The 15,944-nt window shown below is 35.2% G+C and overlaps 1 protein-coding gene across 1 annotated transcript in view; it reads right to left on the bottom strand.

Annotated features, from left to right (window-relative positions):
• Positions 1 to 364: 364 nt before the first annotated feature.
• LOC306882340 (zinc finger matrin-type protein 4-like) overlaps positions 365 to 15,944 on the bottom strand; it is a gene marked incomplete at both ends in the record, with an annotated part of 42,916 nt that continues 27,336 nt past the window's right edge. Inside the window, 2 exons of the mRNA XM_079436894.1 lie at positions 365 to 465; positions 12,253 to 12,477. Of these exons, the coding sequence (XP_079293020.1) occupies positions 365 to 465; positions 12,253 to 12,477 (326 nt within the window). The remainder of the gene's footprint in view (positions 466 to 12,252; positions 12,478 to 15,944) is intronic.

Genomic DNA, 15,944 nt, shown 5'->3' on the forward strand with positions numbered 1-15,944 from the left:
GCTGGGATAATTATATTTTAATATTATTATATTTTTGGAATTGCCATTGTTTTTTGTATATTGCAATATTTTATCAATGTCATAAACTGCCGTTTGATTTGTCAAGATGTGTGGAATCAAAAGTAAGAAGTAAAATTTGATCTATTTTTGTCTCATTTCTGTTTTTCTGCTACTGTACTTAAATGAAACATTTACATTTGTAAATGTACATACACTTTACATACACTTAAATGAAGCATACATTTACATACACTTAAATGAAACGTTAAATGGTAACTCCATTAAGTCTCCTTGACTATCAAGAGAACAGTCTCTTGGAAATATTTGAAAGAGGTGAATATCATTCAGGACAGAAACTCCACACTCACTTGTTTTGGTGTTTGGAGCCCTGGAGATGTGCGTGATACTGCTCGATGGAGTTCAGCACCACTTTACATACGCTGCATGAGTAACTCCGGCGCAGGCCTGCAACACAAAGCAAAAAACAGATTCTGACTTGAAAGCAGAACGGAAACAAGTTCCAGCTGAAATAGTTTTGTCCCATTTATCGTTTTCTTTTGAGCATTATTGATTGCTTTTTGTTTTTGAGATTGCCTTGGCTGACAAAGAGCAGATAAATCTATATTTAATCCCTGTTGTTTTGCTTCTCTCGACATGACGAGGGTTTTGTTTGAAGACCCCATTCTCAGTGTGTCAGATAAAAAACGCACCCGCTCCTAATACGGCATCTCATTCTGAAGTCTTCATGGAATCAAGTATTAGCAATTTTAGCGTCCTTTTGTCCTGATGGCCTTTTGATTTGTGGTCTTATGCTTCATGATGGTCTTTTACAGTAGAGGAGCGCCAAGTGCATCAATTTGGGTGGGAGCGAAGCAGATGTGAGCTAATTAAAGGCTTTGCAGGTGGTACCACAAATAACGAACAGCGTCGGACCAAAAATAGACGGATGTGAAGAATAGGAGAGAGACGTAAAACAGAAATGCATAGAGGCTCTCTCATCACATGTGGAGAGACCATGTGTGCTCTTTCTGGGCAATATTTCTCTCAGACATCTGCAGAGTTATTTTTGATGACAGTGTTGTCTGTTCCTCGATCTGTTCAGATCAGGCTTCAAAACAGACTTTTCACAACCTTTACATTATATCGCTGTCATATTCACATCATCAGGAACAGTTCCCAGGTTAAGAAAGATGATTACATACAGGAATGCATATGGAATTAGTATATTAATCAGACAAGCTTTTTAATGCATTTTATGTATCAGAAGATTATACTTTTTGTATAGATCCAAATCTTAATTCTGAATGAATGAGCTGCATTCAAAGCTGAATGCATACTTGTTATAGCAAATTTTACTGTTTAGTAAAGTGACAGGTTGCTACAGTGCGTTGCTTGGAGACCGTAAACAGCTTATAGTGAGGTGTTTCTAACACCACATGCAGAAGCAGTGCATATTTTGGCACCCATATTAACAGTATCCATGCAGCTTTACTGTATTCATATTGCCAGTGAAAGCACTGCAAAGCTGCATGAAGAGTTTCGTTTCTGAGTATATTTTTGACTTGGGGGAAAACACAGATTTAAACAGATTTATCAACACAATTGACAATTGTTTTAAAAAATCACATTGTTTGAAAAGACTTCTGTCAGGCTTGAAGCTCCACATGCAGTGACAGGCACACAAACACTTTCTATTCAGCAAATCTGACTAAACACAGACAATTGAAGTAGTCTGTTAAATGTTCACCATTGTTCAGAAGTTTGTGATTTATGAGATTTTTTAAATGTTTTTGAAAGAAGTCCCTTAGGCTCACCAAGGCTGGATTTATTTGATCAAAAATGCAGTAAACAAATCATAATGAGCAATATTATTACATCTTAACATAGCTATTTTTTATTTTAATATGTGTTATGTACAAATGTAAAATTAAAAATACAGTGTGTATATGTGTGTATATACTGACCCCAAACTTTTTAATACTTTATACTACTACAACTACTACTAAAATATGTGTTGATTATTAATTTTGATTATTATAGTTTAAATAAAAATAAATGTACCTATTTTTTTACATTTGTGTATTTTGATGTTGTTACTGTTGTTGTATAAAAGCAATATCTATTTTGGTTTTGTGTTACAGTGACTTTACTATAGTTAAGGGAGCTAGAACACCCCTTAAACATGGTAAAAACACTGTGATGTTCATTCTCTCATGGACTAATGCTTTATTTGATATTGTGTAAATTCACAAGACACCAATTTTCACCAATTTGCTTCCGTCGATGTCTGGAACACTTGACAGAAATCAGCTGAATGGTCATTACAAAAGAAGACACGTCAGACCAAGACTTTTCCCTATTCTTTAGTCTTTCAAGGTCTGAGGAAATTAGAGGAAACTGAGCAAATTCTGAGAGAAATGCAGAGCTTCGATACCTGCTTAATCTTTGATGGATTATGTAATTTAAAGTGGATTTCTCAAGGGCATCTAGACTTTATTCACATTTAATTTTTTTATTGCCGGTGTTTTGTCAGCGTATTGATATGCCCCATATTAGTTTAAGGACAAAACATGTATTTATGACTTCCAGCAGCCTTTTAAAATGTATTTTTTAACATCTTTACTTCATCGTCACTGAAATAGAAACACACTCACATTGTAATGATTCTTTCTGAATGCTTTCTGTGAGTTGAGAGTGATGTGATGCATGTTCGCAGACAGCTTGTGGTGTCAGTACACCAAACATATGGTGACGCCAAGTATGTGTAATGAATCCAAAACACTATTCATAGCAAGCTATTAATATATGAACAGGATGTATGGCATGACAGATAATATTGCAATAAAATTTAACTGACGTTATAAAACACACTTTACAGGCTGCTTAAATTAGTCTGAGAACAGTTTTTTTCTGCTAAACTCTTGCTACTGTGCCATATCTATTAATTAATATGTAATTTAACTGAAAATTATTCAGCTATTATATCAGTAGCTGAAGGACCAGCCTCTTTCAAAGATCACAAATGTAAGACTTGGCCTTCAGACTTCATAAGTAGCTTTACCGAGTGTTTGTTTCTGTTAAAAAGCTCTGTGTGATGGGATTTTCCTTCATGTAGGACCCCTGATGTGCTACACATAAACCAGCCTCAGAAGACACTGTGGCGGCTTCTAATCCCAGTTAATTAAACCGACCGATATGCCAAAAGAACCACAGAGAGAGACAGATAGAGAGAGATGTGGCTCAGGGTGAGATGAATGTTTACTAGGAGGAGATTCAAGTTTGCTCCTAACTGCTGGCTTGTGGGAAAGAGGTCTCGCTTATTTCCGACAATAGGCCATCAATCAGTTTCTCTTCTCTTGCCCAGGAAATTGCTACCGAATAGATGAGACACTTGTCAAATTCAACTAAATTATTAATCGTGCCCAATCAGACAGAAAGAAAGACTTGATTGCTAGTGCTGTTTTACTCAGAATCTGAGCATTAAATTAGAACTCAGCCAAAAGTGTCTCTATTTCATTAAAAAAATAAGGAAACTTTGAAAAGTAGGTCAGAATATACATAAATATGATTTATGTGGAAAAGGATTATCGTTAGGTAAGATGAATTTTGCTTGTAAACTCTGAATCTTAAACCATTCCCTGATGACAAAACATTAGCTGGTTTATCTGGTTGTTTAGTTCTGAGAAAAGGTATTTTTGTTTCTATGCCACTTTGTATGATACATTGTATGTATTTATGCATTTGTTTATGTTTATATTTATGTATTCATTGATGACATTTGTTTTTCTATTTATGTTCGCAAGCTGAGTTAGCTGAAAATATACACTTATATATTGTTTGATGCACAATATATACTGTTCAAATGTCCGTAGTTTTTTTGTTTGTGTGTTTTTGAAAGAAAATAATACTTTCTTTAGCAAGAATGTTTTAAATTGACCAAAAGTGACAGTAAAGATGATTACAAAAAGTTTCTATGTCAAGTAAATGTTGTCATTTCTAGTCATCAAAAAATCCTGAGATAAAATGTATTACGGGTTACATAAAAATATAAAATTTCAACATAATAAGAAATGTTTCTCTTATTCAGTCACACCAATAATAATCCAGTATGAATGCCAATTTTAATCCTGCCTGTCAAGGTGGAAATGAACAGAGCAGGAAGGAGACGCTGGCTTGTTCTTGACTTTTTACAGATTCTGTGAAGCACATAAACTACTCTTGCAATTTTAAACAGGGCAAATCGCTACACTTTCAATATCCCCCTTCAGCGCAGAGCTGGTATTTACATCCTAAAGCTTGTCACTCTCCCTGCTTTTTTTGTTCAGGGGGAAATGAAAACCTGTTTGCAGAAGGAGAGGTCTGTGCTGCGCTTCAATTTTCTCAGCAACAAAATATAGCCTCAGTTGGAAGGCAATTACACTGAAGTGTTCTCCACGAAAATAGCCAAGAGTCTGGGCTGAGATCCGCTATAGCAGTCACCTCTCAGATGAGCCCTACCAATGGCTTCCTGAACCTGACGAGAAGCTTGACTGGTAATGAATAGCTGCATCCCTGTGAAAAGCCATCTTTGTATTCCTCCAATTTTCTCAGTCCTTTCCTTTTAAAAAAGGACATGTGTGTGTGTTTGTCTGTATGTTGCATGTACCCTGTGTTCGTGTGCAGGCTGCTAATGAGGATGATGAATGAGAGAGGACAGGGCAAAAGAAGTCTTGACAGCTCCCTGAAGGATGACCAAACCGCAGTCAGAGCTCAGGAGATCGAGGCACTCAAGACTCTGATACAAAGCAGGGATAAAACCCAAGGTGAGTCTATCCTTATTTACTCATCTCGATGCTGTTGTATTTTCAGTGTGACCTTGTCTGTCAAGCTCCAGAATGAACCAAAAAACACCATAAAAGAACCAAAATAAGCCCCGCATTTAACATGTGGACCACATGTGGAAGAATATTTATCATTAATTCGTTCCCTCGTTTTTATTAAATTGTTGCCCTGTTTTTAGTCAAATCCTAGCTAATATTAACTTTTCATTCCATCATTTTGGTTAATTTATGGCCCACAACTTAATTAATTCACTCATTTTAGTAAATCACGGCCACATTGTACTAATTTGTTCTCTAATTTTAAATGAAATATAACAAGGGAACAAATTTGTACAACATGGCCATGATTTTCTAAAACGGGGTAACATATTAATCCAACATGACCAAGATTTATTAAAAATTATGGGATTGCTTTTTTTTCAGGTTTGGAATGACAGAAAATTACAGAATTTTGGGTAAACTTTTCCAGTATCTTACATTATATGGTATAAGTAATAATATAATTATTAATAATAATAATAAGAAGAAGAAGAAGAAGAAGAAATCCTGTTATTCTATCATACACAATTTTGTGCTCTTAGTTGTATTTATTTATTTATCTATTTATTAAATAATAATAATAATAATAATATTTTCTTGGAATATTGTCTTTGCTCTATATGATTGTTCTGTAATATTTGAACAGTAATTACTGTAATGAACATTGTGTCATTTACATTACTCGCCCTTATGTTGTTCCAAACCCATATTTTTAATGAAACCTTTGAGGTTTCTGTAACCAAAATTTAAAAGTTCCAAAAAGGTTCTGTACAATGAGCCATACAATGAATCCATATGAATAGAGTAATTTAATCTAAGTCTTGTGAAGAGATACAATTGCCTTATAAGATGAACAGAAAACACGTAGCTTGATAAAACGAATCAGATTTTGTCCAAAGCAGAAAATTAGAAAAGGTTTGCATATTCCATCTGGGCAAAATTATGACTGCATTTACATAAGCTATACAACAAGATGATTCGACTCACATTATCCAGCATTACAAACGGCTATCCTTTGGGGTCCAAGAGGGATAAGGTTTTGTGGGGATTTGGCAGGACCGCAGATTAAGCTGAACTAACAGCACCTGTACAGAGCTGTGATGTTTGGAACAGCATGATGAAAGGCTTTTGTAATCAGCAGCATTTCTGCTGATATTTCAATAGAAGTGACATTTACAGAGAAAAGCTCCTGACAAGGGCACCCTGCTGTGTCGTGGCTGGGGAAAATGATTATCTCTTATGCAGAATGCAAGTATCAATGTAAGATTTTAATTTTTGTTGTCTCTAGTCTTGACAAAGACCAAAACAACTGCAGATTCTACAGGATTTGACTTGAAAGGAAAACAATGTGCTTCTCTTCTGCATGTAAAGCGCAACAGGTTTGTCCCCCAAGACCTTTTAAATGCATGACATTATGATAGACTTTACAGGCAGGATTGTGAACAGCGGTTAAAAATAAAACATGCCTTCTTGTCTTGCTCATCCTCTGCATTGTGATTTGTGTGTTTCTGTCTCTGTTACCTGCTGAGCCTTGGCACGTTTCCACATGCTGTTTTTGGACAATACTCTTCACTGTGACTGATGTTTCTTGAGACTGACGCTCCGATTACCCTTGGACTGATCAGTTTGCAGGTATTTAAGAGAACATTAGGCCAGTCTTTCAACCCTCACACATCGGTTATCTCCATCTCCTTCTTAATACCGTTGGCATTGTTTGCTACAGAGTTTTTGCTGCACATAATGCCTAAAATGTTTACTGTAAGAGACCCATATAAGTAAAAGTGCCTTGTGCACTATATTCACTATATATACTCTTCTGAGGCTATACAATAGCTGGAGCTCTTTGGTCGTATTCAGACTTGGGTTTAGTTTAAAAATGGCACTTAAATGTGTTGGTGCATGATGTCACATGATTGTGATATGGAAGCACTGAAAAACATACAGTCCTACTGTGAAGATAAATGATTAAATTATTTCTGTCTGTTTAATACAAAGATATTATGTGATTTTGAAGACTTAGAATATAGTGCATGAGTTCTGTGGACCATTTTAATGAGACTTTTATGGTGCTTTTATAAATCTATGCAATATAAATGACCATCCACATTTCTTACTTTATGGGAAACAGAAGAATTTATAATAGTTCACCAAAAAATTAAAATGCTGTCATTATTTACTCATGTTCATGTTGTTCCAGCCATATAACACACAAAAGAAGATTTTGAGAAGAATTTTGTGTACAGTATAAACGTTCAGTTGAGATGCCAATCAATCATCATTTTATGGACAAAAACATTTTTCTTTTATATTCCACAGGGGGGAAAAAAGTCATACAGGTTTAGAACAATATGAGAGAGAGTAAATTACATTTTTTGGTTGAACTTTCCCTTTACAATCACTTATTGTGTTTTTGATTGAATTAAAATAGGATAGGGTGCAACGGGGCTAAAAGCCCACCTTTAGAAAAAATGTGCTATTTCACTGCGTAAAATGTATAATTGCAGGAAAAATATATACGTTGTATTGATAATTAATGGAGCAACAGATTTTGTGTGAAAATAAATCATTCAAGTTGTTTATTTTGTTTAAAAATCTTATAAATGTATGAGGTCGCAACAGGGGCCTTTTACCCCACACACGGGGTAAAAGGCCCACCAGCATGGGGTAAAACGCACAAGATATTGATACAAATACTTCAGCTAAAATAATGCTTTGTTTAATAATATTTAAGTTAATACTTGTTCAAAACAATCAGCTTAGCAAAGTTTGTACTGTTTTCTGCTTAATTTGAAAAAACAAAAAAGAAAATTATTATTTTTGTTCAATAAATACACTGGTCATTAAAATATGTTACTATAAAAAACATATTTTAAAATACAGAAACAAAATCATTTTAATAAGTAAAGATTCTGAAAGTATTGAAGGAGATCCAATAATAATTGAAAATATATTTACAGCAGTAACAACAAAATATATTTTATTATATGATATGAATAATATCATGTTTTTAAATATGATGGTTTCATTGTAAACATTGTGATTATCTCTAATATGGACACATACATAATATATATGATATTTATAACAACATAATATATTATATTTACCATCTGAATCTAACCATGTCATGTCAAAACATGGAAAAGTCAGTGATCTATTAATTATCATGTTAATTACTGTACGTTTAGCCCCAACAGCAGGGGCGCTTTTTACCCCCAAAACCATACTTTTACATATTCTTTCGTTATTTAAAAATTATCTTAAACAAAACTGAAAATTGTTAAGAAGACCTTTGTCTCAAAATATATGCATTAATTTTAGCGATTCTCATTTGCTACTTAAATCTACAACATTTAAAAAAAACTAAAATATTAGATCAAGTAAGTGCAGAATCAACTTTGCGCTGTTGTGCGCAATCGCGTCAAAGATCAGACAAATATACACGTGCATCTTGAAAAGCGAATGTTTTGCAAAGTGCTAAGCCACGTTTTTGTGCTATCTAATGGTTTAGATGAAAATAATATCAAAGGCACCTTTTACCTCGGGGCGCCTTTAGCCCCGTTGTACTCTGTCGTCTGTTAGGTATAGAGCTCTAAAAAGTATTAACAAATGATTTTTGTCAGTGTTCAAAAATGTCCTTGTTTCCATAACTAATTTGAATGGTTATGCAGTAAGAATTGCCACTGAATCATTCTTAAAACATCTACAAAAGAAGCCTGAATCGAACTGACTTGTTCGTTTCAGTAGCAGGTTAATCAGAATCAAAGCGCTTTTGAGTCTTAGTTCCTAAAGACAAGTGACAAGCCTTTTGCTAATTTGCCTTGGGGTAAGTAACTCTCAAGGCTTACGGATCTAGTTTTTGAGATATATCCGAAGGCAATACTCGACTTGACCTTGTTCAAACCCTTGAGCAAGCACTGCAACGTGACTAAAGGTTTATTTGAACTGGCTTATGGGATCTGTCTGGATACCTGAATCACACACTGTATGACTAACATGTCTAGTGATTACAGCACTGTGAAGTATGTATTTAAAGAGCACAATGTCACTGACAGGATTCAACAGTGGGGAGCAGAAGTAGGGGAGATATTGAACTGAAACATTGTGGATGTATGCAGGTAGCATGAGTCCTACAAAGTGCATAGATACTGAATTCCTTGTAGCTCTATTGCCTTTTTTTAGCTTTAGTTTTTTGCCGTCTTGACTTTATTTAGTGTAGTGACAGGAAGCAATGTGGGATTCGAACTCGGGATGTCTGCGGTGCAATGGTAATATATGTTGGCGTGCAAGGCTATCGGCTGTGACAACTTCTTATATGTTTTTTTTAGCCATTTATTTACACAGCAACAGCGTTCTGGGATTCTGAACAATATTTTGATTGCAATATTTTGAAAACTGGTTTCAATATGCAAGTTTTTTAAAACAATACAGTTATCTTTTCAGTAAAAAAAATACAAAAAACATGAATTTATGAAAATGGTGCAGATGCATGTTCAGTCTAAAGGTATGTGCACAGGCATACAGTGCCCTCATTCAATTAGTGGTAGGAGTTTATATGAATGTATGTCTGAGGGGAACTTTCTGTCTTTAGAAAAGTTTAGATGGTATTTTTTTCTTTTCATCTTGCCTCTGTATAATGCATATTAAAGTCCATAAGTACAGCGCTGCTTTGTTTACAGCAGAAACAAGGAAATGCTTAAAACGCCACCTGCTGGCAGAGAGTGAATCTGCGTCTCATTCAGATCGTCTGCTGTTTCTGTTGCATGCAAATATTTTTTATGGATAGTTTCACAAAACTGAAGTCAAATCATTCTGTTTTTGCTTCAAATTTCGAAATTATACAGTCTAATTTAGATTAAAAACTGCTCATGTTGCATGTATGCAGCATCTTTGTTTGGATCATGATTAAAATGCAGTGGTTGCCTGCCTCTAATTTTTAAATGGAAAGAGCACAGACAAAGCCTTATTTTGTTTATATGAAGAGATTTCTTTTACTTGTGTTACTTATTTGATTTGGGGCATGTTTAAATTTCAATTTAGTTTTGTTTTTTATATTTACATTATATTTAATTTTTTTTTATTTGGCAGACGCTTTTATCCAAAGCGACTTACAAATGAGGACAATAGAAGCAATCAAAACCAACAAAAGAGCAATAATATGCAAGTTCTATACTGCCCTACAAAGGCAAAAGACATTTACTCGCTAGAGTGTGAAAGTGAGAAAAAATAATTTAAAGTTTTTTACTTGTTCAGCCAAATTAATTATAGGTAGGACACTGGAAATTTGGCAATTCGATGTTTTAGTAATGAAAATTATCTACATTAAAAAATTGTGAGCTCAAACTTGATTTTTACCCCTATTTTGAAGTTAATGTACTCTGCCTTTGCATTATCTGCAAAAAAGTGAGAAGTCACACCAAGGCAAAAGACAGTAACTTCCACATTATCACTATTTGATTGCTGATCACCATTTACAAAATCGTTATAGTAACACCTGTATAAAATCTACTGTTCATGGGCTATCTCATATTGGCTATTTCATATAGTAATGTGACTGTATTATTTATTTATTTATGTATTTATTTTTTGGACCGTAACAAGCAGACTAAAAGTTAAACATGTGAGTGGATAACGTTTTGCAACCAATTTATTTGCTATGCTCAGTAACGTAAAACAATAGCATAATTGCTTATATTTACTTGAATATAAATATATGAAATAGCCTAACCTAAAATAACTATTTGTGGATTTATGTGAACGCCAGCAAGCAGGCATCAGAAATGTGTGTGAATTAAACATTTCCGACGACGTTCAGCGCCATGGATTGATTTTATCGGGTTACAAGAAAAGGTAGGATATGGATTTAATTGCGAACTGTTAGGCTACTGATTTTATGATTGATCAGGCTACATGCAACGACATTCAAGTACACACGCATCCAACTAGAAGTGACAGCCTGGTGAATAATCTGCATTACTAAAAGGGAAAAAATAATCTTTAAAGGTTATTCGCGATTATGTATTGCTGCCAAGGTGTCTAGTCTTTACATTGCTTTGTTATATCGAGCGGTTTGGTAGATCACAATCTAATTATATATTATATATTGTGTATTTTTTATTTTTTTGCTGCTTTGTACATTGGTACAAATAGCCAATAACATTGGTTATTGGCTATTTCTTGTTATTTTGTTTTATTATCTGTGTCCTGTCCTGTTACTGTCTTTCTGTTGCACTGTGGAGCTTCTGTCACTATAACAAATTCCTTGTATGTGTAAACATACTTGGCCAATAAAGCTCATTCTGATTCTGATTCTGATTAGTTTGTCTACACCGAAATTAAAATGCGGCAGACTTTAATGGACAGTAAAAAAAAAGGCAGAACACCGTATAACTCCAAGCCGACCCCATAACTTCATTTTGACGCGCGACTAAACAAAGGCAAAATGCCGTAATTCAATTTGAGCATTCCAAACAAAGTGAAAGAGCCGTTACTGGTGTTATACGGTGTTCTGCCTTGGTTTCTCTGGGGCTTTTCGAAGTTACGGTTGAGACGACCCATTATTTTCTCGGAAAAACAACAAAATTGACTCAAGATACTTGTACATGATAAAGGATGTCTTGAATGTCCCAAAAATATCAATAACTCAATTTTGATTATATTGATTATATTATATTGATTATATTATTATATTTCAATTTCACAAAGAAATGTTCAGCATTTTGTCCAAGCAATAATAAAAGGACACATTTAATTTATAATTTGTCTTAAATCTGATTTTGTAAAAAAAAAAAATTGTGAATCAAATTGTGAAATCAAAACCGTGAATCGAATCGAATCGAATCGTGAGTTGAGTGAATCGTTACATCTCTAATCAAGGGTGCCAATATTAGTGGAGGGCACTGTACCTAGTATAAAAACAGTGTTTTTTTTTAGTGACATTGCCAACTACTGGCCTAGCATACATAAAGCAGCTTTTTTTAGTTGTTTTTGTGGGTCCATGTGTCCATTTTTTTTACTGTAATTATGGTCAATGCAGCCTTGGTGAGCATACAAACTAATAATAATAATAAAATAAATAAAAAATAAATGTATCAATCCAAAATTGAACTGTACTTTTTTAAACACACACACACACACACAAACAAACAAAAACGCAAACTGTCAATAACTGTTTTCCCAGTGAAGTATTATTTTTGGATGACTCTTAATAACAAATAACTTATTTTGTTTTATTTTATTAATTCATTTGTCTACATTGACATCACGTGAAAGGTTTAGAACTGTGTGTATTCTTGTGGCACCATCAGACAATCGGTGTTATCATGACACGTTTTTGTGACTCCAAATGTGATTAATCACATGACATTTATGACTCAGGCGACTGAAGACTGACCTGTGCTTTCATTGGCATCCAGACTGTCAGCCAGCTGCTCCAACAGTCGCGCCCGCGCCGCATTTCTCTTGTGTTTTTTGCCTTCGTAGTGTTGCTGTGCCATAAGTGGGTTGTTAAACCAGGCGCCACACAAGCAGCAGTACTTGCCCGCCTCGCCATGATTGACCAGTGGCTGCCACAAGGGAGGGGGCGGGTCTGTGGTCTGAGGGGTGGGCGGGGCTGACTCTGCACAGAACAGAATATACATTCATCATCTATAAATATCCATCAATACAGATGAGCTTGTGAGCCTATTCAATATCAAAACAAACAATAAAGATTCAGTTGAGTGCAGCTGAAACTGTCCTGCTGGCAAACACATTGATGGCTCCAAGCCAAATCTACTGAAGAGTTATGCGGGTCAAGAGAAGGTCAGCGCATGTGGAGATGAAAATTCACCCCTGAGTTAGGTTACCCTCTTCCATCTTATGAGGAAAAAGCAAGCAAATGGATTGATCTTCCAGGTGACACTCTCGAAGACACCATGGGACTTGTTACCATGGTTACCAACCCCACATAGCCACAGGCCACAGCAATGCCGCAGGTTAGAATGAGCTAAACACACTGTGATTGTTTACTGGACTTTTTAATTCAATAGATGCTGAAGAAAGCTATAAAGTACACAGAAAAATTTTTTTTTTTTCAGTACTTTTGTGTAATTTATGAAATATAAGTTTAGTTGAATATACTTAATTTACAGTGATAGCTTTTGTATCTTTTTTATGAGTGTAAAGAAGAGAAAATGCAACAGAATCTCAGCCTGATGATATACGGGCCAACTTTTTGAGCAATGTTGCCATCAACGGGCAACCAGGTGAGATACAGATATAAATTTGTTACCCATCCTCAATGGGAAAGTGCCCAAGCAACATTGATCAAAAAAAGTTGCTCGGCAAAATTGCTCAAAAATTTGCCTCGTGGATTATCAGCCCTACTCTTTCTCCCAAACTTGAGCATATACAGAGAGGTTGCTTTCTCTTAAATGGATAGTTCACCCAAAAAATTTAAATTTTATTCATTATTTACCTTCCCCCATGTTCCAAATCTTTATGACTTCCATTCTTCTGTGGAACGCTATAGGAGATATTTTTAAGAATGTTGGTAACCAAACAGTTTTGCTGACCATTGACTTACATTGTAAGAACTGTGACATTTCCCAAAATATCTTATTTTATGTTCCACAGAAGAAAGTTTGGAATGAGATGAGGGTGAGTCTGACAGAATTTTAAGTTTTGGGTGAACGATCCCTTTAACTCTCAGAGACCCATGTGTAGTAAAACTAATACTCTATTTAAATCAGTAGAGTAACACTTTTTTTAATAGCTATGGGCTATAAGTACATATAACAGCAGTTTCAATTCTGAAATGTATCATAGCAACAAGTTTGGCAGAAAAATACTCTGAATACCAGCATGCCAAAGTCACTCAACATGACACCACTGCTGTCTGTTTTGATCAAAATTTGGCAATATCCTTATTCTTCTTGAATACATACAGATCTCTTATGGTTGCATGGAATCTTAAATTGGATGATGGTTGCTAAGAAGTTGATCATTTTATTTTGTTGATTTGTCATACTTTAGCAACCAAGAACGCATACAGTAACTACACCTCCCTGTTCTCACCACCCACATCTCACTCGCATGAGCAAAGATGATTCAAATCACTGTGCATGGATCACTTAAAATCTGCTTTCAGTGGTCTGACAAAACCAGCATACACACATTAGATATGGTTTAGAAGTTTTTCTGTTAGTCTTTTTTATCTGTAGCATTTAAAAAAAAATACAGAGGGCTTCTCAAAAAGGATTTTTAGCTTGCTGACAGTGTGCTGAACTGCCAGCATGCTAAAATCCTCTCTGAGAAGTTGCGTCTCTAAATTCATCCTCTTTAAAGCACCACCGCTGCATCCATCAAAGCACCGCTTTTGTAACAATTCACAGCATTTGACAATACATTTCTAGGCAATTATGATTGTTTTTAGGAAGATGTCACGTTAAAAATAGTTCAACTTTTAAAAACATCTTGAGACCCTTGCGTTTTGTTTCATTCTGTTGAGCTCCTTTTAAAAGCAAGAATGCATGCTGTGTGAACATTTAGCATCTGATCAGGGTCTGGTGGACGTTTTAAAACTGGACTGAATATAAAACCGTTTTGCACATCACTAACATGCATCCTGAGCACCGTATGATGTGCAGAGACAGATGTTGTAGATGAACCCTAAAGCAAAGATGGTTTTAGAGCTGGAGTGACAAGATGAGCAGAAATGGACGGGGGATGGGCAGGTAAAAAACTATCTCAAGGGCAACTCCATCACATCCGCTTCCACTGTCAAGACCGATCCTCGTCTGATGAGTTTTCCTGAGCGAATAGCACTCTGGATTTTCACAAAGTTTCATTCATCTAAGACTAAAAAATGAGACATAAAGCTGAGGGTGAACCATGATGATTGCATGCTCATGCTCACCATTGAGCGCTTGGTATAATGTCTACTGTACATGAGTACCAGGAACATTAGTGGAATTAGTTTGGAGGGCTGTAACAAACACTACCCTGCTTGATTGAAATCATTTCCCTTATGACAGGAAATGAAATTCAATAGTCATCGACAGGCTAAAGATAGAAACATATGCCTCCTGTTTGTCCTGATGCCTGCAGTAGACATCTGTAATGTGGTTAAGATCATTTTAAAGTGAAGTGTAATTAAATATGGACAGAGAGATTGAAAACGTGTTTAGACTAATTTTGTTTGACACTGAATACAGCAGCAGTTTGAGTCCAGGTTTAGTTTTTATTACCACCCACATTGATGACTTTCCACACTGGCACATATCCAGTGACCAGAGCTCAGGTGATTGAAAGTGTCCATCATAAATCAATTTAGCTTCACAGTGCAAAATCCAATTGAGAGGCAATTTGTTGTTTGTTAATGCTGATGATAATGTATAATACACATCCGTTCAAAGTCTCTAATGAGGATATGCAGTATGAGCATTAATGCATGTTTTTGATTTTTTATATATATATATATATATATGTATATATATATATATATATATATACAGTATCTCACGGAAGTGCGTATACCCCTCACATTTTTGTAAATATATTATTATATCTTTTCATGTGACAACACTGAAGAAATGACACTTTGCTACAATGTAAAGTAGTGAGTGTACAGCTTGTATAACAGTGTACATTTGCTGTCCTCTCAAAATAACTCAACACACAGCCATTAATGTCTAAACCGCTGGCCACAAAAGTGAGCACACCCCTAAGTGAAAATGTCCAAATTGGGCCCTAAGTGTCAATATTTTGTGTGGCCACCATTATTTTCCAGCATTGCCTTAACCCTCTTGGGCATGGAGTTCACCAGAGCTTCACAGGTTGCCACTGGAGTCCTCTTCCACTCCTCCATGATGACATTCATTCATTCATTCATTCGTTCATTCAAGCTGTACACTCACTACTTTACATTGTAGCAAAGTGTCATTTCTTCAGTGTTGTCACATGGAAAGATATAATAAAATATTTACAAAAATGTGAGGGGTGTACTCACTTCTGTGAGAAAATGTACTGTATGTAACTATATATATATACTGTATGAGGGTGAACACTTTTTGAATTTGAAGATAAGGGTAAATGTAACTTAAT

The sequence above is a fragment of the Barbus barbus genome (genome assembly GCF_936440315.1).
Source record: "Barbus barbus genome assembly, chromosome: 16".
NCBI lineage: Eukaryota > Metazoa > Chordata > Actinopteri > Cypriniformes > Cyprinidae > Barbus > Barbus barbus.